This window comes from Varanus komodoensis, unplaced genomic scaffold, assembly GCF_004798865.1.
Source record: "Varanus komodoensis strain SLA01 unplaced genomic scaffold, ASM479886v1 scaffold324, whole genome shotgun sequence".
Lineage (NCBI taxonomy): Eukaryota > Metazoa > Chordata > Lepidosauria > Squamata > Varanidae > Varanus > Varanus komodoensis.
Window position 1 is genome coordinate 35,801 of NW_025335807.1, and position 21,650 is coordinate 57,450.

The 21,650-nt window shown below is 41.7% G+C and overlaps 2 protein-coding genes and 1 non-coding gene across 5 annotated transcripts in view; all 3 read right to left on the bottom strand.

Annotated features, from left to right (window-relative positions):
* PRKAA1 (protein kinase AMP-activated catalytic subunit alpha 1) overlaps positions 1-7,505 on the bottom strand; it is a 29,273-nt gene extending 21,768 nt beyond the window's left edge. For 2 of the 3 annotated variants that reach the window (XM_044438515.1, XM_044438512.1), the window contains exon 1: positions 567-1,940. Coding sequence is in view for 1 of the 3 variants with exons in the window: in XM_044438514.1 (XP_044294449.1) it covers positions 7,347-7,446 (100 nt within the window). In the remaining 2 variants the exon portion in view is untranslated. Of the gene's footprint in view, positions 1-566; positions 1,941-7,346 lie in introns of those variants that run through there. The other variant, XM_044438514.1, reaches the window with a different exon arrangement.
* Positions 7,506-16,453: 8,948 nt separating this feature from the next.
* Positions 16,454-21,062, bottom strand: RPL37 (ribosomal protein L37). The gene is made up of 4 exons (XM_044438517.1): positions 20,948-21,062; positions 19,472-19,607; positions 18,397-18,481; positions 16,454-16,704 (listed from the first exon to the last, which is right to left on the bottom strand). The coding sequence occupies exons 1-4, from the start codon at positions 20,948-20,950 to the stop codon at positions 16,635-16,637; spliced, it is 294 nt and encodes a 97-aa protein (XP_044294452.1). The 5' UTR covers positions 20,951-21,062; the 3' UTR covers positions 16,454-16,634.
* On the bottom strand, positions 16,779-16,858 carry LOC123027581. Its single transcript, XR_006415529.1, has one exon. It is a non-coding gene; the product is annotated as a small nucleolar RNA SNORD72 (small nucleolar RNA).
* Positions 21,063-21,650: the final 588 nt, after the last annotated feature.

The following is a 21,650-nucleotide window of genomic DNA, read 5'->3' on the forward strand; positions in this document are numbered from 1 at the left end:
TGAGGGCACTGCCTCAAAATGGCTTCTGTGGGAGGTGCGCCTGCCCATAATAAGTGGCTGTTGTGGTGGGCAGAGAAAGTGAAAAAACACCTGCTTCCCAGAAGACAAACTCATGAAACTAATGAGAGCTGAGTTCCAAAACACAAACCCACTCTTTTTTCTGCTCACTTTGCAATATGCCACCCTCCCATGTGCTTTTTGAATTAAAAATCTTAATGACATAAAAACCCAGAGGTTCAACAGGTCTGGTGGGCACTGAGAGAGCTAGTCAGTGGACTAAGCACAGGCTTCTGGAGACCCATCTTGCTTCGTGTTTGCTTTGTTGCTTAGTCCTGCTTGCCATTTCAGTAACTGATTGCTACATTCTCTTGTAATAATTTTATGTAGATCACTTTGAGATGTCTGCCTGAAAATTTGTATATACGGATATGATAAATGAATAAATCATCCAAGAAAGTACTAGTCCACAATTTCATGTTTACTAGGCTGCCTGGTCTTAAATGCCCATGTCACGTTTGGAGCACAGTACTATCTTAAAGTTTACAAATACTTTCGAGACCGCTTACCTGGAGGCTTTTCTTATTCATCCTAGCTGACCACGTATGTATGATCCAATATTAAGTGACTTTGAGTAGACTAAATCTGGATTAAGAGAGGCAAGACCAGAGATTTTCCATCTGTGGGGGACTGAATGGCAGTTTCCAATCTTCAATGGTACAGAAACTCTATAATTAAATGGGAGAGGAAGTCTGCTCTTGGACAGTGTTCCCATTACTCCCAGCTATCATGCCCCATAAAGCACATGAATAAAGCCTGGTTTTGATACAGTTGGGAGTATGTTTAACCTGGCAAACAGCCTGCATAACAAAGCCCTGTTTCAACAAAAGTTAAAAAGCTATGGAGAACAACTAGAAGAGAAAACAGTAATATTAGAGCACAAGTATTGTTTCTCAAAACAAAGCACGGGCAGGATCTGATTCAAGATATACAAAATAGGGCAGTACTGACAACTCGGGTCAAAGTAGTAGCCTTTCTAAGAGCAGGCTTTGCTCTGTTATAAAACATAAAGCATACAACCCAGCATGCTATAAATGAGGAGAGTAAGGGCCCTCTGAGAGCAAAAAGAAAGAAGGGTGGGGGAGAGAAAGGAACCCAGTGGGAATTTTTATACCAGGTTTATAACCTTTTCTGATGCAACCACCTGGTGCACTATATTATTGCATACACACACAAAAACCAATCAAAACCACCATTATCTTTAGCATTCTAACTCCCTGTAAGGCATGGTTCACACAGAGCATCAACCCAGGGTTTTTTCTAAGTCCCTGGGCTGTTTGTTTCCCTTCTTGTTGGCCCACTCCTTCCCTGTATCGCAACTGTCTTCGTAACACTGCAGTACAGCATGGAAAGACTCCGGGATCTTTGATGGCACTTGCCTGCTGCCTCTGAACCTTGACAAAGCCTCCCATGAAGATCCCATTATTATGGGATTACACATTACTCACAGTCTGAACAACTCACAATTGACAACCCAACAAGGTCCTGGGTTCTCTTCACGGGTTGGTCTTGGTTAAAAACCCACAGTTCCATTTAATGACAACCCATAACCTAACCATGCAACTTTTAAAAATCCTTATTCCTTAACATTCAATAAAGGTAGCACTACATAGGGAGGACATTCCAAAGCTGTAATAGAAGGGCACCATCACACACCTCTCTAAACCATCCTACAAACTGGAATATAGAAGAAAACCCTTAGAATATATATAAAGATCTATTTCTCCGACAACTAAGAAAAAATGTGGAGAGATTATAAGGGCAATTAAATAATCAGATTTATACCTTCTGGCCCACTGGTTTCTAAGCTCATTTTATAATTTCAAGCTCTTAGAGACAGAAAAACAAGGACTCCAAATTTCTGCATAAGACTGTGGTTACACACACACACATGCACACACACACAGAGAGAGACAAGACAGACAGAAGAACAAGCCCCAACTGAATAGAAGGAAGGCCAAGAGTACTTTGCAGCTTGCTTGAGCTGGATTGTCCTATTCTCCATGGGGCCACCTACCAACATCAGTCCTGTGGGAAGGATTTTAGAAGAAATAAAGGCAGGTGCATACACCTCAGAGCCCATTTCAGTTGGACTTGTCTGCCTGCCCCTGCCCCCCATCTGCCTACAGAAACGATTCCAATCACATTTTAAACATAAATATTAATCACTGCAATACTATTAATGATTATATGGAAGGATTCAATCCTGAAAAGTGAGATATAAATGACTGTAATAAACAACACACACACACAGTGCAGCTTGCTTCCATAGAAATATGCAAAGGATCAGGCTGCATGCGAAAGTCCCAGCGGAGGACATTATACACACATCAGGGGATCACCACTGCACAGGACAGAGGGCAAAAATGGCCTGCTTCCACATTCCCAGGGGCCACTCCATCCTTCAGCTACAAGTCCAGGAAGCAGATAATCCAACAGATTCACAAATGGTAAGACTTTAATAACACTGGCATAACCAACTTTGCAAATTCACAGGTACTTTACATGGGCAGCCTGACATGGAATCAAGAGAACTAACTGCTCCTCCTAAAGGCTCCATTCAACAAGTCCTTTGTCTTACTAGCTGGACCCAGGGACTCACTGTTCTTTATTCTTAAAAAGTAAAACTGAGCAAAAACAATTGCAATGACAGCTTGATTAAAATCTGATAGGAATGCAGAGGGGTGGGAAATATGCTAGATGGCCTGCAGGCTCCAAATTAGCCATCTGCAATACAGTTCACCTAAAGATAATGGCAACAGTCTGGGGTACTTAACAACAAACAAAATTATTCTGAAATAAGCCCAAGAATACTGGACTCCAAAGGAAAGCTATCTCACTTTAAAGTAAAAAGAGCAGATTTCTGGCTATGTCTCAAGAAAGCTAAATCACAAACTCATATTGATTCTACTTGCTAATAAACAGAGGTCAACAAACATAAGACACATGGCCTCATAGGACAAGAAACTCTCAGGTACTTGATTGTCTGCAGTGCTTCTAGAGAATCAGTATTGCCCCCAAAGCACTGAAATATTTGCTGAGCTCTCATTAACAGAGGCTCGGTTGACAGTGAAACCAAGGACTGAATAAGAGGGTTCTGCAGCATGGAATAAAATTGTATTCCTTGCCAAACAGTGGGTTCTTGTTTGCAACACAATATAGTTCACCCAATAGAAATTCCGCTGCAATTTCCTGTGAAGATGACACAGGAAAAGAACAAAGCATCTGCTGCATGCTGTCCAAATATTCACAGCATCATTCTGACTGCAACTGCTGAAGTCAAAAAAACAAAATGCTTCAATGCTCTACTGGAAGAGGAAAGGTAGCAAGGTTTTATATGATCACACAGACACACACCAGCAAGTTCCCACTTCAACACTTGCCTACATTTCACAGATGTCCCCACAGCAACTTTCTGTACACAAGGGTACTAGCAACTTGTCTCTGACTCACTTATCACACTGCCACTCCCCTTACACCAATTCAGCTTTGCCAGTATTAGTCAGACATGCTGGAAGAACATTAGAAATTGGCACTTTGATTTGTACATCTAGTGATTCATCCTATTCAAAATCCTGTTTCAGACTGCAGCAAACACAACAGCAGATGCTTCATCTGCGTCTTAAACTTGGCCACAGAGCAATTTCAGGAAGGGAGACTATTTCTCCACCAAGGTTTCTGTTAACAGCCTATTTCATCTTTTTTTTTCCTTTTGAATGACTAGACAGTCACACTGCAAACACCTTCTTCTGATTGTTTCTAAATGAGACTGCTAATTATATGTCTCATTCATGGTTTCTCAAAGCAATCTTATCACAAAAACATATGGATACCCTTTTAATAACTTCATGAAAGGCTGGAGACACAACGGCATTTTGGAACTCAAGTCTTCAATTGTATGCACACTTTACTGGAAATAAGTACCACTGAAATCTGTGGCACTTCTAAACAAATTTACAGAGGAGGCTCAAGTTGGAAGGCGAACACTTCTGCTTTGTTGGCCAGAGTAACTGGAGCATGTTACAGTCCGACAGCAACCCAACATGCATACAAAGTGCTGAATGAGAACGTAGGGGAGAAAACTGGAATAGGACTTCCATTTTACATTCAGCTTTCATAGTGAGACCTAATTCATCATCTTTAAGGAAGCTTAGTTAAGGTCTTACATGGTCCTTTGGACTACCATACTTCATTAATTTCTAGCCTAGGGTAACATACTTAAGACAGTGAGAACAGAGAATCCTAAGAATTGGAAGGGAGCATTTAACGCATGTACTAGTTTCTTAGCACTGTGTCAATGATAAAAGGTCCCACAGTAGCACATGGGTCCAAGCTAGGCACAGCTATGCTACTGATTTGGTCAATGTGTTCTCATGAGTAAGCTATACAAAATGTTGTCCAGCAGCTAATGTTGGAAAGCCAGCTAATGCTCAGTTGCAAACCAGTTCAAAGTTTATGGTTAGTCATGTGATTTATATACTGATAAAGAGCAACTACTAAGTGTTGAATGTTCTTGGTGCAATTTAGTAACAGCAAGCTGTGTTCTTAACAGTCATTTATTTCTACTAGCAAAAACTGAACTTCCTGCCTTTAAATCAAGAAGCCCATTAAGTCATGTCCACAAGTACCTGGCCCAGGTATCTGCAGCATACTACTTTTAAGACAAGTAATGAGGAAGATCTGAACCCAGAAATGTAGAGTCTCAAATCAAAGTGCAAATTCAAGAAGTACCTGGTTATAACACAAATAATCAGGGGAGGAATGACAAATGCCCTCTGAGAACCTTGGGACAAAAGAGTATTGAGTGAATATGTAAGAGACACAGCCCCTTCCTCTGATTCATGGAATTCAAGGGGCTTCAATCAGTATGAGCCCTGAGAAAGAACTGTGATCCCACATATACCTGCATACAAGACACTCAAGAAGGAAGCAACAAAGTCAATTTTACCAAGACAGCACAGAATTACTTCAGTGGTGCAGTTCACGTTTAAGAGTCAAAATGGTGGTCTGGGACAATGCACCATGTACATATACACTCCACTCCATCCTCAATTCCAGCTCTCCCGCCTTATACACCATGGCTTATGGCCAGAGTATAGGAACTCAGAGCTGGGCAGCACCCTTGCCCCTGGCCCTATCACCTCTCTCCTAATCAGATCACTAGGCTAGTATTTCTAATACTCTGACCCTACCTCTTCTGCCTTTGGGCCACCCTTCCATTCAGCCTTGTCCATCCCTGAAATGAGGGCCCCAAGAGCTTCTCCAAAATGGAATCTGGGTCTCAGGTTGAAAGAGGTTCTGCACCCTTGGCTGATCATTTACCAGACTGAGATGCAATGGCATTTCGCCTTAACTAGGAAGTGAGGGAGGGAATTACAGCATGTATAATCATGGTCTTACACATGGATAGTAAAATCGGTTTTCTACTGTAGCACTACAGCAAAAGAATAAGTTTCTAGAGAAGGTGTAGCAGACCATAAAGCTATGGGAATGTGGAAGTTAAAAAAACACCTAATTAAACTCAGCAGGTTTTAACTGCACAGCAACCTTGACTTAATTATTTTAATGTGTGCCAACTGTTTATGATGCTGGATTATTTAGAGATTTCTATATTACTGTTTACATAGCACATCAAGGCCAATATCTGTAGGAAAGCAATGGGAAAAAATATAAACAAAATCATGCCTAAACAGATGAAATTAAATGTTTCTTGCCCATCTACCACAACCTTTAAGATGCCATGACAAATCTTTGCTTCCTTTTGTGAAAGCAGTGAGATTTGCCTCTAAGTAAACATACTTAAGATTGGGGTGCCAAATGCAGACGACCATAAACATGCCTCCAATTATGATTTTAAGGGGAAGTGGGCATACAAGAAATAAGAGAGAAGCAAATTCCTCCCCCACCACTGAATCTCAGCTTTCCATTAAAAAAAAAAGTTTTAGGAACACCATGAGTTTGAGATTCTACACAAATGCATAAAACACTTTGGTAAAACGTTCAGTTAGTCATTCTTTGGCAAGAGAATTCAAATTGTTGATTATCACAGCAAAGCTTTTCAGACAGTGAGCAGGACAACCCTGATCCCTACCTAAACATGTATACTGCTGTTCTCACCTCCTTGTTTTAACAAATTACTTGCAAGATACAGACCTCGCCAGAAATGTGAATTGGGAAGAGGGAGGGAGAGACAGAGAGAGAAAGACTAGGCAGCCCTGACTGGTTGAAACTGGATGAGGAAAGGAAACTTAGCCCTGGCTAGAAAGCTGCAAGGTGACAGCCACAGGGAGAGTCTGAAGGTGAGTTTGCAAGTCTACTTACTGTTTTCCTGCATTCATTAATCTGAAATAACAGATGCACAATCCCACACAGCCACACTCACAGTCACCAAAGCAACAACTGTATGCACACTTACTTGGAAGTCAGACACAGTGAACTAAGTAGGGGTAAACTAAGTGGGTGTACAACATGGATTGGCTTGTACACTTCAAGCCTGCAGTTCTGAAACACTTTCTAAGGAGTAAAACCTACTGAATGCAGTGGGGCTTGCATTTAACAAACAAGCTTAGGATGTGGGTGTAAGGATGCAGATAAAATTTATATACTGCCCTCAGAGAAAAGACTCAACGGCCTGAGGGTGTCTTAATTTCGCTTAAAGGACTGTAACACATACTGCATAACACATTAAAGCAATGAACCTATACCGATTTACTTGGCAACAAACCCCGCTGAAACCGATTGAGCTTATTTTTGAGTAAATATAAAACCCATGGACAGCCATGCTTGCTGATGTTGGGGAGGGAGGAGAGATCCAAAATCCATTTAGATAAGTGATAACATTACACGAAGGGGAAATCTGGACTGCTGAATAAATTGGTGGGTTTTGAAGGTTGTGGCTTTTAACCCTAACTGAAATAACCTGAAGGGTGATACAAAGACGCACTCATCCCTCTGAAATCTGGAGCCACTCCGTCCCTTCCTCCCTAACGCAGCCAAACCATCGGGGAGTCCCTTTTGCAAAACTTGGGGGGGCTTTCACTGATTCTAGCCTCTCCACAGAATGCTAAATAACGCCCCCACCCTATCCTTGCCTCAACCTCCTTCTCCGATCCTTTGGGAAAGCGAAGGCACAGAAGCTTTGCCCCGCAGAGCCTATGGGGGAGAAAAGGACACAGCCCCCTTTCTTCACCTTCACCCCAACCCTTCATTTCCCAAACAGCCCTCCGCCGGACGAGGCGAAGAATCTGCCCCTGCTGCAGACACCTTCGTCCTCCCTTGCAAAAGCTCACCCTTGACTTTGCCGAAGGTGCCCACGCCCAGCGTGTCCCCCAAGATGTAGTGCCCTATCTTCACCCGCCCGTGCTCATGTTTCTGTTTATCCGCCGCCATCTTGAGCCGAGAGTCGAGCCTGCGCACAAGGGAGCGAGCCGCGAGACGATTCCCCCCGCCCTGCGACTCCAACTCCCTTCTTCCCCCAACAGGAGGCGGAAGGGGGAAGCCGGCCGAGCCGAGGAAGGAGCGGGTCAACCGCACAAGCGCCCGCCCGCTTCAGAAGCTGGGCAGCCCACCTCGGGCGAGCGCAGAACTGGTTTTCTGGTTGCTCCTCCCCTTCAAAGCGGACATTGGAGTTGGGCGGGGAGAAGAGAGAAAAATCGTGAGACTTGAAAAATTGGCTTCTTAAAGCTTAACGTCTGCAGCCCTTCGGAAGAGCTGTGGTGCAAGGAAGAAAGGAATGAGCTTGATGGAGATGTGCAAAATTATACATGGTGTGGAGAAAGTGGAGAGGGAGGCACTGTTTAGTCGCAAAGTCGTTCCCGTCCCATCAGGACCCCATGGGCAACGTTCCTCCAGGCTCTCCTGTCCTCCACCATCCCCCGGAGTCCACTTAAGCTCACACCCACTGCCTCAGTGACTCCATCCAGCCACCTCATCCTCTGCCGTCCCCTTCTTCTTTTGCATCTATTGTTCCCAGCATCAGGCTCTTCTCCAGGGAGTCCTTCCTTCTCATTAGGTGGCCAAAGTATTTGAGTTTCATCTTCAGTATCCGGCCTTCTAAAGAGCAGTCAAGGTTGATTTCCTTTAAGCCAGACTGGCTTGTTCTCTTTGTAGTCCAAGGGACTCTCAGGAGTATTCGAGGGAAATATACTAGAACCCAAAGGGGTCAATCTATTACCTATTGCTCTTTTTTACACAGCACTGTGAAGCTATGAAATTCACTGCCACAAGATGCAGCCCTGACCAGCAATTTCATGGGCTTTAAAAGCAGATTTCACTATCTATGGGTGAGACAGCTGGGCAGGGAAGAAAGCTGACTGGAAGAAAATTGATGCATTTGAAAGAAGGTGCTGGAGCCAAGCTTTGCAAACCTTGCAGAAAGACAAGTGCATCTCAGATCTAATAAATTCAGAATTTCCCTGGAAACAAAAATGATGAAACATGCTGTCATACTTGGGGCACATCATGAGAAAGCAAGACTCAATGGAGAAGACAACCATGCTGGGGAAAGTCGAAGGAAGAATAAGAGCAACTATGAGATGGTTCAATTCCGTAATGGAAGCCACAGCCTCGTGTTTCCAAGGGCTGAGCAAGACTGTCAAGGACAGGCTGGAGGGCATTCATCATATGGGTGCCATAAGTTGGAGATAACTTGACTGCACAGAACCACTGCCACAACAACCGTAAAAGGAGATGGCACAAATTCCGGGAGAAGAGGGCTACTTCCAGCATTAAAGGCAAACAGAGTGGCTGGGGAAGATGGCCAAGAGGGTTCTGTTGGGCGAGTGTGCTGCTTGTATGTCTCCATGCACCACTGTGTCAACAGAATGCTGAAAAGGACCCTTGGTCTGATATAACACGAGCACTTTTCTTACGTGCAGCCAAGTGCAGAGTAGATTATTTAATGTACTGTATACAAGCACATGGGCACTCTTCATAGGACCAATGAGAAATTCATACACCCAGAACTTAGCCGAACAATAGAGCAGTGGACCTACCTATGGAGCTGCTTAAGGTTCACACAGTTTTCAGCATTTTTGTAAAGATGAGAGGGCTTCTGAGCATGCGAAGATGCTTGGGCACTCAGTCATTGCAACTCTCTCCCATCAGCACACATATAGTTGTGCAGGGGCTTCCAAACTGGAATAATTGCCCAACACAGTGGAACTTCCAAGTAAAACCAAGCATGGACTTCTTAATTTAAAGAACAAAACTGGCCTTCATTTTTCATTTTAACAGCAGCATAACAGGTACACGTATTTGAGTTAACGGTATAGTCCAATACTGTTTAGACAAAGAAGTCCTACAACTCCCAGGACTTATCCCAGCCAGCATGTTAGGAGTTGTAGGCCTTTTCCTGTCTGAATATCCATCAGACTGTGCCCCAGTTGTAAAAGAAGTTGTTAGACATGAAACATGTATAAGTTTTTCCTGGCACAGAGAGGTGATTGAAAAAGACCTTTTTGTAGGTCTGGGCACTATTAGCAGGCAGAGGAGCTGTCTATAAAAAAACAAAACAAAAACACCCTATTAAACCTATTCCAAAGAACTCAAAATCCCTTTTTCTTCCCCAATGTCTCTATGTAGAAAATTAATTCCAGACCAGGGCCCCAAAAGAACAATGGAGGTTGGCAGAGAAGTGGATTCACCATTTCTCTTCCTTTTAAAAAATATTTTATTTGCAACCTGTAATGATCTTCGTGGAAGTGCTCCTAAGTGTGTTCTTAGGATTGTAGCTATGAGAAATCACCTCCATACCAAATGCTTAATGAGGCCAAAGAGATACAAGGCTCTGTACAGAGCAGAAAAATAACTCCAGAAGGAAGAGTTGAGTGCTATTTGGTCAGTGCTGCTATGTCTGGCTTTCTTTGTGTTACTGCAGGTCAGTGGCTTTGATCCACCCTTTCTTGCAAGAAACCGAACCACTGGTGGTGGTGGGGATGCCCCTCATTTGTAAGCCAAATTGCACCCCCAGAGTATCCCAGGAGATGATGCTGTGGCAATCTGGTGGCACTCACAGTGGGGATGAGTACAGCTTCCGATGGGGTCAGTGCATCCCTCCACTTTCAGAAATTGCCCATCCTGCTACAAATAAAATAGGTGAGGAATGAGTGAGCCTCCAGGTGTTTGTGGGTTGCATTTCCATCATGCTTATCCAAAATAGACAATGGATGAAAATTGCAGTCCCAATGATGTCTGAAGGGGCCAGACGGTCCCCATAACTGATGCAGAATAACCATAGTCATTGTCTATTACCATAACTGAATTATTTAGTCCAGCAACATCATGTCCAGGGCTGCAGAAGGAATCCTTTGAGATCACGGCACTTGGACTGAAACTTAACCATCCTAACAGCCCATATATGTGTAGTCAACTCTTCTATCTGGTACATCTTTTGCAGTCACATTCCAAGCTTTCAGGCTGATACCTTCCCAGCATTGCTACCTGGGATCTAAATAATACACAGCAGGGATTGAACCCAGAACTTTCTGCAGAGTGCTCCTAAGAAGCTCCCTTGCACCAGATAAAGTCCCTTGTCGCATTATCTTCTCCAACAGTACCTCTCCAGGGTCCTAGGCCAAATCTTTCCCATCACCTTCTGTCAAATCATTTCAGTTGCTAGTGATGAGGATCCAACCAATATGCATGTAGCTCTAATTCTGCAGCCACACATCTGCTTTACTGCTGAGTGTGGGCCTCTTCTCCCCAAAATGAGGCTGAATCCATCTTTTGCATATTTGGCCAGCAACAGCCAAAGCAAGGGCAGAAAAACAGAATTATGTATGCTGGACTAGAACCCACGTTACAAACACCGTAGACCAACTCTCTAACCACTGGACCTCAAGAACTTCAAGCACATATTCTCTCATTGCAGCTACTCCTGCTGCACGATCATTGATGTGAAGACTTCAGGGCAGTTTATGTTGATATTCTCCAGGGAGGAAGTGGTGTTAATCGCTTGCAAAAATAGAAGTGTTGTGGCCACCTTAAAAGCCCAACACCTTTTTATTGTGGCATAAGCTTTTGTGGGCGCATTTGATGCATCTAATGAAGTAGACAGTATCCACAAATGTTACTTCACAACTGTTAGTTTTGAAGGTGCAGCAATTGATTCGCACATTTGTATTTATTTAGACAACTGGTTAAGAAATTTCCCCCCTGTTCATATTTGCAATTCCAATATGATTGTTTTCTGTGTGCCTATTTCATTTTATATTTCTTCATAGAATAATAGAGTTGGAAGGGGCCAGAAGGCCATCAGCTCCAACTCCCTGCTCAGTGCAGGACTCCCAAGTAAAACTCTCCCTCAGATGGCAAAAACCAAAACCCAATCCTGAGCCACTGAGAAATGCATAGCTCAGTATCATTAGTGTTGCTTTTAGCCTTAACCTCGAGTTGCTGAATGTGTAAAGTCCATTATGCTGAAATCAGAAAAGTCCAGTTTACTCTAGCAGTGATCATTAACTTCAGGTCTGAAAGCCACCCTGCTGCACTGACAACTTAAACCTGTAAGATAAATATAATTTTATACATGAGCGACTACCATACTCTGTGTTAATAGCAGCTGGAGTTAACTGGAGCAGTTACCTGTTTTTTTTTAAAGAAGGGATTTCAAAATAATGTAACAGTACACTGAAATAATACATTTTCTCTTTTGAAAGAAGCATAAAGCTGTTCCTCAAATGCGAGACATTTGGGGATGCCTAAGGTCACAAATGCAGTGAACACGCAGACATTTTCAATTTCAAAGACTGTCAAGTCAAAACACAAGAGGAAACCATGAATTTAAATGACATGTTGTTTTTGTCTTCAACTTCTCAGTATCAAGATTTTCAGCTACAATCTAGAGCGGAGATACTGAACCAAATCTGTCCCTATGGGATTTCCCAGATAGCCATGCCTGCTTCCCCTGGTCCTACACTTTTCCTTCTCCATTGTTTGGTGATTTCCTATCTGTTACAAGGGACATGCTCTGCACAGCCATTCTAAAATGCAGAAATGCATAAGGCTTTATCACAGCAGTAAAAGGTTTAAGTTAAAACATACTGACTCAAATTTTGGCCCAATCCCATTTTCCCTGCCTACAAATGAAATGTGGTGGAGAACTTCTCAGGAAATGAATTCAGGCCTTGGGCTAAAAAAAGTCAACATGGCTAGTTCAAAGGCTCTTTACCTTATATCTCTATGTTTAGTGGCATATCCAGCAATTTGGATGTGAGGCATTTTGCATGGATTCAGACAGTTGCCTTGGGGTGTGGTGGACCATAATACCGGCAATCAAGTGGAGGAAAGCAAAATTAACACAAACATGTCAAAATGCATCCACATGGCCTAATCTGCCATGGTAAATAAGGCCAGAGGTTAAAAGCAATGCTTTTAGGGTGCATATGCTACGGGATGCTCTCATTTGCCTTGTTAAGCTGAAACAGAACAGATAGAGCTAAGGAGGGATGAAAAACAGCATAGCTTTTATTTAAGAGATGAACCTCCTCTACCGGGAACAGGTGCATATTTAAATTTAAAGCACTATAGTTAAGTCTAACTCAGACAAGACCATCTTTTTACATGAATATGTCTCTTGGTGGCCCCACTGTATCTCGTAACAGGGAACTCACGCATGCTGTGTGATATAGTTCTTATACCTTGACTCTCCCACAAGTCCACTTCATTGAATTGGGAGAAATATAGTTTTTATCGCATGAATAAACTCCATTATACTAAGTTTGTTCTCAACACTGACTAGCAGCAGCTCTCTGGGGTTTCAAGCAATTTTTCCAACCCTTGGACATGCTGAAAATTGAAGCTGGGGCCTTTGCCTACACATGGCTGTGCCACTGAGCTGCAATTGCTCCTCTCTTTATACCATGCACAACCTTTCCTGAGTTGTTCCATCCCCTTAATTAGGTCATTGCTTTCTGCACCTTTTCCTACCCTACAGTATTTTTCTTGAGGTACAGTGACCAGTGATATTTCACATTCAGCGAAAGCTGAGGGTAATTGCATTTCATTTTTTCAATGCTTGTTCGAGTTATACCTAGCATGAATGTTACCTTTTTCATAGCAGCTTCTGATGCATACATTGCTTTCACTGAACCACATTTCTGTTTGAATGACCATTCTCCCACTTTGGAGTACTTAGCACTTCAATTCCTTCTTGTTTTAGCCACTCTAAATAATTTGGTGTTATCAGCAAACTCAGCCACTCCTAGTTCCAGGATCTTTTACAAACAAGTTAAAATGTTCTAGTCATAATCTAAATCCTTTGGGAACTTGCTATATATATCCTGCTATTTATATCCCTCTATTTCAAAAATTGATTCATCTTTGCTTTCTGTTCTTTAAACAGTGATGGGATAAGAAGTCACTTCTTATTTTATGACTGCCAAGTTTACTTAAGAGTCTAAGGCAAGGGATCATTTTTAAAAGACAAACACATTTGGAAGTCAAATAAGCAACTAACGAATGTTTGACACTCAAAAAATCATAGAACTTTGCAAAAACTATTTTGATCCTGTCCCCGCAGGATTTGTCCTACTCTATGCTTGATGACTTTTATCTTTAACAAGGCTTTCCACAAATTAGCTGGAACAGCTAACCAGTCTGAAATTTCCTGGAGCCTTTTAAAAATGGTATCATACTGACAACTTTTCAGTGATCTTATGTACTTTGTAAGTTGTTAGAGCAGGGATTTTAATTTCAGTTTTTTAATAACTCCATAATCAGTACTATCTGAACCCAGCAGTTTCATCTTTCAATTTGTTAGTAAATTTTAGAGTTTGTCTCATTGCTATTTGCCTCATTTTCTAAAAATATCAGTTCACACTCAGCTATCGCCTTCTGTCATGAGGACACAAAGAACTTATCCGGGTTTCCTTCAATCTCCTTTGCCTCCTGTTACTCTTGTAATTTAATACTCCAACTGCTTCTCTAGCCAGTATATGGCTTCCAATATATTTAAAGGCCTTAATTTTGCAATGCCCTTCAAAACCTTTCTTGCATCTCTTATTGCTGCTTGCATTTTCTTTGTTATGTGCTGCTTTTTGTTCCCATTTAGGAGAACACATCATTTCTTAAGACATACTTGTCCTTGGCTCCCTTGCTTCATATTGTTTGTTATCCATGCTAGTGCCCTTCTGGACTTGGTACAATCTTTCTTAACCTGCAGTATATATTCTATTTAAACTTCTATTGTTGTTTTTGGGTAAGCTCCAAACACCTGGGATTTAACCTTAATTCCTTTCAAATTTAATCACTTTATTTTAGAACAATTCCCTCTCAAAGTCGTATGTGATGTGCCAAGAGTTCCTTATCAATTTATAATTTTAGAAATATAAATTAGAAATTGTGGCCGTTGCTATTTCAAGTCACACCCACTTACTCATTTGGGTCACCAACCCGCTGGTCTACACAACCATTCCAGTAGTCATTTGGGGTATTTAACTGGATTTTAGTCCAAGTTACCCATTATGACATTTCCTTGCTTTTATTTCAATCCAGTTGCATTATGGATCTCAGGGTCACCCTGAGTGTTTTGGGTCAGGGGGACATTAGCCTTTCTTAAATTACTTTTGCAGTATTTTCACCCACTGCAATTCTGTGGAGTACACCTTTTTTAGGGTTTCTCGGATATCATCCCACACCCAACCCAGCAAATCAGCTATTGCACCTTTCTGGGACAGGAACTTGCCCTTCCTGGCTAGTGAACGACGTCAAGGAATTCTTTCAATACACCCTGGTTCTAGAAAGTAACAGTAAAAATTGAGACTAACAGCAGGATTCTATTCATGTTTTCTCCAAAGGATGTCCCATTGAGTTCATGCCACTGGTAGGAAAAACATGTCTGTGACAGGCATTGTGCCACCTCACACACAGAGTTTAGCCATGCAGTTATGCAGAACATGCTTTTCCTTTCACATGATTTCTACTTACAATGTGCTTTTCCGCATTGTTAGTTTTTGTCTTATATAAAATACAGCATGTGGTGATATTCTAATTTATCATGGAATGGCAATCTTAGTGATACAATAAAGCAAATACCCACTTTACTTACTATAATCTGGCTTTCTGCTGCAAGGAAAAAAATAATCTGTATATTAAGTTAGCAAAACTTTTATGCTTCCTTATGATCTTATTGCACAAGACATAAGCCATGACTGTCTTTGTACTTGGACCTGAACATGATCACCCCTACCAGGCTGAATTATCTTTTCACTTAAGATTTTCATTACAACCTCATTTCCCCAGCTTTACTGACAAATCTGTTTGAAATGTTTGACCAGATGTGGTCAAAAGCTGCTGTACCTTGGGCACTGTTCTGAGAGACACATCCGTAATAGTTGTCCTAGGAATGGGGAACAGAAGTACTCTGGTTTCTGCCATCAGCCAGAGGACCGCAGAATAGTGAAATCCTCCACCTCCTGCATCTAAGGAATAACATCATGCCAAGAATGTGACCAACATGGCCAGTTCATTAAGAGAAGCAGTTGCAAGACATTCACCTCATCCTACCTTCTTACACTCAGCGCCAATTGCTCATCATCCTGGGACTACAGAAGTAAAGGGAAAGCCTGATCCCATCCACAGGCCAAACAGTCACTAATTGTCATTCAAGCAAAAGCATCATCAAGGAAAGATCAATATGACCTCCAGTGCATGTAAATGCTGACTTATTTCTCTCACCACACCTTATTCCTCACCTGTCCTTACAAAACTGATTTCCCTTCTCACTTTCCTCCACTACTTTCTATTTGTTATTTCTTTTTAGTTTGTAAGCATGATGGTAGAACCGGTTTCTTTTTAATTTATGTGAGTCAGGCACTGCCTTTGTACTTTGAGCTGAACAATATCAACCTTAGTTTTGTCTGAAAAGCAGGATAAAAATAGTGTTAATAAACAAATGTGTCTGCAATACCCTATTATTTGGATTTCAGTGATTTAACCTAACATCAGATCCAGTGAAATACCCCACACTGTTCCTTGACAACAAACCCCAAATGCAGCGATCTTACCCAGACCAAGGTCTTGGCAACAATAAGAACAATTTTGTAGCAACAAGCAACCCAGCTCCAAGATAAAACAAACACTCAAGTGCACCTCAGAGTCTTGGCACATATTGGGATGTTTGGAAAAAATGCCCTTTTCTATGTAGTTTGAACTCTGTTTACCATTTATTAACTGCCTATATGCAGACCTTCTATCCCATGCCCTATAGCTGCTTCTGTGTGGCTTCCAAGTTGAGAATTGCAGCCTAAATGATCATTCTGTGTATGTGGGTGTTCAAAGCTGGTTATGAACAGTATTGCAAAATGAAAAAGCAACCTGTATTTTGTTCATTTCTTGATCAAGTTTCACCAATAACCTGAGGCATGCTAAACTAAATAGGACCCAGCAAAGCTTCACATGGCAATTACAAAGTTTTAATAAACATTTGTGTGATTATACAAACGTTCCTTTTCACTTTCACAGATCATGCATTTCTTTAGAAACTTTGAGCAAACGTCTCAAATATGTAGATTAATATATAAAGGTGACAATTTCTTTCCATGTTTTGGGGCATTTATTTTAAGACGACATTTGAGTCCTTAAGATGAGCTAGATGCTGCAACGGCTGCTCTCTTGGGCTTCGGTGCTGTTCCTTCACGGAAACCATTCCTGTACATACAAGACAAAATAGAGGCGTGATTTACTGTTGTATTTTCATTTTATTGCTATGTGTTGTTTTTATCAGCTCATCTCAGTTACAAAATGAAATCACTTAGGAATTCATATGTTCAGACATTTGTTAAGAGAACATCACTGATAAGCTGCTAAAAATCCATGCATTCTTTTTTCCTTTCCTAATAGTATGCTTCTTGCCCCTTAACACATAACATTTTCAAGTAAGCATTTCCAAAGAAATATCATCAGAATATGTATATTGTGGTACATCTAAGCCAACTCACAGAAGGAAACAAAGTATTCTAACATAATTTCTTGGAAGGACCGGGAGACAAGAAAGTAACCAAAAGCATGCTTAAGAATTTATACACAAAAAACAGTCACATGAACAAGAGCAAGGATTATTCATTTAATTTTTCAAAAGAGCAAGGATACTCTTAACATAGTTGAGAAAAATGGTTAAGCCCTCAAAATGGAAATTAAACAAGTCAATCCAAATGCCTACATGGAACCATCGCAAAATCTGGATGGTTTATGTTGTTAATGAGAATGGTTGTTCATTCCTAACAATCAATTGCCTTTGGCATATCAAAAACCTCAGGATTATTTTTGCTTGGATCAAATGAATTTGGCTACATAATGCTTAGACAACTATACTGTTCTACATGAGGTTATAGCTGTGCTGTGCTCAGAAGCTTGAATTGGTGTGAAATGTAGCCGCCAGGTATACAGTATCAGAAGTCTTAAAATGCCAGCACTGATTGCCAGCTGCTTTTCCGGCTGAAATCAAGGTGTTTTAAAATTAAGTTTTAAAGCCAGAAACAAATTAGGTCTTGGTTTAGGGATCAGCGTGCAGATGATGAACCCATGCAGATAAGATCTACAAGAGATATCATGAACACTACCGTTACCCACAGAAACTTATAATCTTTTATGCATGAATGTGGAATGTGTTTTTTCAGCTGGTCCCACAATATTGATGTTTAGGAAAAGGTGTAAAGGCGTATTTTAAAACTTAGGGTAGAATCCTATGCATGTTTCCACAGAAAAAAGTCCAACAGCTCACAGCATGCCTCAGCTAACCATGTTTTGGGATATACTAGGAGTTGCATGTAGGATTTCTTTTCCTGTCCAAACAGGCATTGGAATGTACTTCAAACCCTTTAAATTACATAGCTTTAACGTTTTACTGTTTTAAATCTTCTGGTCTTATTCTACTGAATCATTGTTTTGAATTGTTGCACACCACCTTGACAGTTTTTACACAAGATGGTATGCAAAGGCTGATAAAGACAACTTACATTTACATATGCACACACAATCTGTGACAACTATTAGTTTTCTAAAAATGTATCATTTTAGAAAACTGTGAAGTTTCAATATGTGCTACAGGTTAAATAGAGTCCTAGTTTCTTCCCAAATATATGCATATTTGTCCATAAGTGTATCAGACATCAGGGATGCAATTTTATCACCAAACACATTTGCTCACAGCATTTTTATCATTTCTTATTAAAATGTTTATGCCCTGCATTTCTATTAAAACAACTGTTTACATATAATAAAATACCATCATCTCACCAAGTGAAACGTATGTTGAAACACAGGAATACAGACAGGTTTTCTAATGAGGAATACACTCAATTTTAGCACAATTTTTATACCACTAAAATTATACTACTGTACCTGAATCTACGGTAGACCTTTTTCAAATATCTCATACGACCAGTCCCAGTAGTGTTGCGCCTCTTGGCCTTAGCACTCCAGTTATCTAGAGGAATGAGTTGCATGAGACATTAGACCAAAAGTGGAGGCAATACAATCTGTTATTATATGTCCTGCCCTTCCTTCCATGAGTTCAATGTACATAATGCCTCTCAACTATAATCCTCACAACACTGTGATGTAGATGAGGCTGAGTGATAAGTGACCCAGACACCAATGAGCTATGTGACCCAATGAGGATGTAAACACAACTTTCCCCAGCCTTAGTCAAAAGTGAACAGTCTGCACATCACAGCAGCAATTCCTAGCTTGTTTTAGTACAGGAACTGTACTGATTAATGCAGTTAAGAACCCAGGGATTCTCCATTCCTGTTTTGTCTCTAAACATCACAAAACACCTCAGAATGGAGCATTCTTGAGTTGTTAAATGGAAACAGAAATCCACTCATTACCGTAATTCCTGGATTTAAGAACTCAGGAACTGTTGCTATGACATGTTACTAAGGTCTTGCTAACCACTATACTGTGCTAGCGCTCTCTGAAAAAAACATGGGAAAAATAGTTATCTTAGAAAACAAGAAGGGAGCACTTTGTTTAAATGTACTTCATATGGATTAACAGAGTCCTGAAAATAAGCCCACAAGATTTTAAACACATTTTTAAACTAGTGTGTGTAAAGGCTGGTTACTTGTATTCTGGCTGTTTCTGTTGCCAGCAGTTGGAGGACTAGGTTGTACCAAGCAAAGAGGCATGAAGGCATAGTGGGGCCACCTGCTCCTCCTTTGCCAACCTGTTCACTCACCTACATGGAATTCGCCTTTGCCTATAGCTAACAGATTTGATAAAAAAAAGGGTTATATTAAAGCTAGCGGCATACTAAATACAAAGTGTTTCTACAGAAAATATTACATTCAACAAAGCCCCTTGATTTCGCATTTGCATTTATGTATGCTGCAGCAGCCACCATCCCAAAAGAGCAAAAATGTCTCAGGAGTCATGTAAAGTGTCTTGCATTTGTATAAAGCTCTGTACTCACACTTTCTCTTGCGCTTAGCTGGATATCCACATTTCCCACAGGTGGACTTCTGGAGATGATAGGCTTTGGACCCACATCGACGGCACAAAGTGTGCGTTTTATTGCGGCGCTTGCCGAAGGATGATGTTCCTTTCGTCTGAAACACATTTGAAAATTAGTGTATGCAAATGCCGCACACAGCTTATACAATTCATGCCATTCTGGATAAGTACTAAAAGGTTCTTCATGTTACACTTTCAATGAAGCATCTGTTGGTAACAAAAAATGGTTTACAGAAAAAAAGGTGCTCTGTTCACCATACTATTAAAGAGAAAAAGCCAATGAGTTGGCGCAGTACAGTACTTAAAAGTGTGAGCTGCAACATCCTCATCCAGCCCTTTTTCTTGAAGTGACTTTGCTAGAACACTAGTCACCCAGTCTTCACCCTTAATCTTCAAAATGGACAGTTTTAGTCTATCCTACAAACCTGTTGCCAGGATTACTGACAAACATGTGAGAACCTATTCTGCAACATTTTTGAATTGCAATATACAAATATTAAACAACACTCAAACATTTCCTTTTAAAGACAGTGCAGATACACTTATATGACTACCAAATATTTGCAAGGTAAACCCCCAGTTCTACAGGATGACTGAGGCTATAGTAACATCATGATTTTGCAGTAATTCATATGAAGCCCATATTGAACTGGACAAACTTATCAGTCCAACATCCCATTATTTAGAGTCTAACCCTGATATTAGAAGTCCATGAGTGGAATAAGACCATAGCTGTGCCAAACAAGCACATTCACTGTTTTTCCTAGCAACCTTTAATTTTTAGAAATGTGCTTGCATCTGTTGCAACACTGAATTCTATTTAGGGTGCAATCCTATGCATATTTAGACCAAATCCATTCTGACTGCATCCAGCTGGGAGTTGCAGAGCTTTTTTGAGGTCTTAACTATGCAGAGGCTTGCCTTGTTCAGAGAGATGTAATCCTACAACTCCCTGTGTTCCCCAGTCAGTATTGATGGGTGGGAACGCTGCAAGCTGTAGAACTTATTTATCTGGCTAAGCATGCACTGGATTGTACTAGTAAATGCTTAAGGACTAATCTGATACAATTAGCAGGGAAGAGGAGGAAGCACCATATAAGAAAACGCAACGCTTGGAAGGGTCCCTGTCCACATAGCACAGCATCCTTAGATTACTCCCCAGCTCACAGCAAGGCCTCTCCGGCACCCACTACGTTCAACGCTTGCTCTTAGCCACAGGCCCTTTTCTAGGGAGGCCTTTAACGGGCACCACGGGCCTGGGTTTGGGCTTGGGACTCAAGGCTCCGCTTGTTGACTAGCCTACAAAACAAACAGCCCATCGGGGATATACACGGCTCCCCCATAGCCGTAGGTGCTAGGCAAGGTTTCCCCTTGCACGGTCGGCGCGGCGGGCGCTGGATGGACGCGGATCCCCCGAACGCCTCACCACACTCACCATCTTCCTTCAGCCGCCAGAACGAAAGAGAGCCTGCGCCGCCCCAGCTTCCGCAATAGCCTCGCCGTGCTTCCGGCAGAGGCGTGCGCGCCGTATAAAGGGCTCCGGCTGCAACGTCGAGAGGAGGGTACACGGAGGGAGAAAGGTGTGACACCGGAAGTAAGGTTGCTTGGGCGGGGTTCGGCAGTAGAGGAAGTTCTCTCGGGCCGAGGTGGAATCGCTGGTGGGGAAGCTGTGGTTTCCTCGGTCGTGTGTGGGAAGTCGTCGTCTTGGCGGCACTCGCGACTAGGGATAGGCGTGCGGCTGATGGCTCTTATGCTGAGCGTCGCAGAAGCGATCCATAATGCGGAGCTCTGTCCCAGAATAGAATCACCACCATGGAGTAGCATGGAGAGCTCTCATAAAGCTCAGAATAAAAGCTGTAATGGATAAGGAGCCCCCTGACACGCGTGTCCCCAGCCGCCCATAAAAGGTGTTCTCCACTGTCCTACTCAGAGTAGGCCCAGAAGCGCACGTTACCTTTGAGGTTTTTAGATGCTCCTCTAAGCAGAAATCCGAAACAGTATAAGCAGGAACAGTGATACATTAATTTAGAGAGCCATTAGCAGCCACTCAGGAAAGAAAATGATGTGATACCTTATGCCATGGCGTAAAGTTCTCTTTTGACCAGCCTTTTTTTGACCTGGTGCCCTCAAGGTATGTT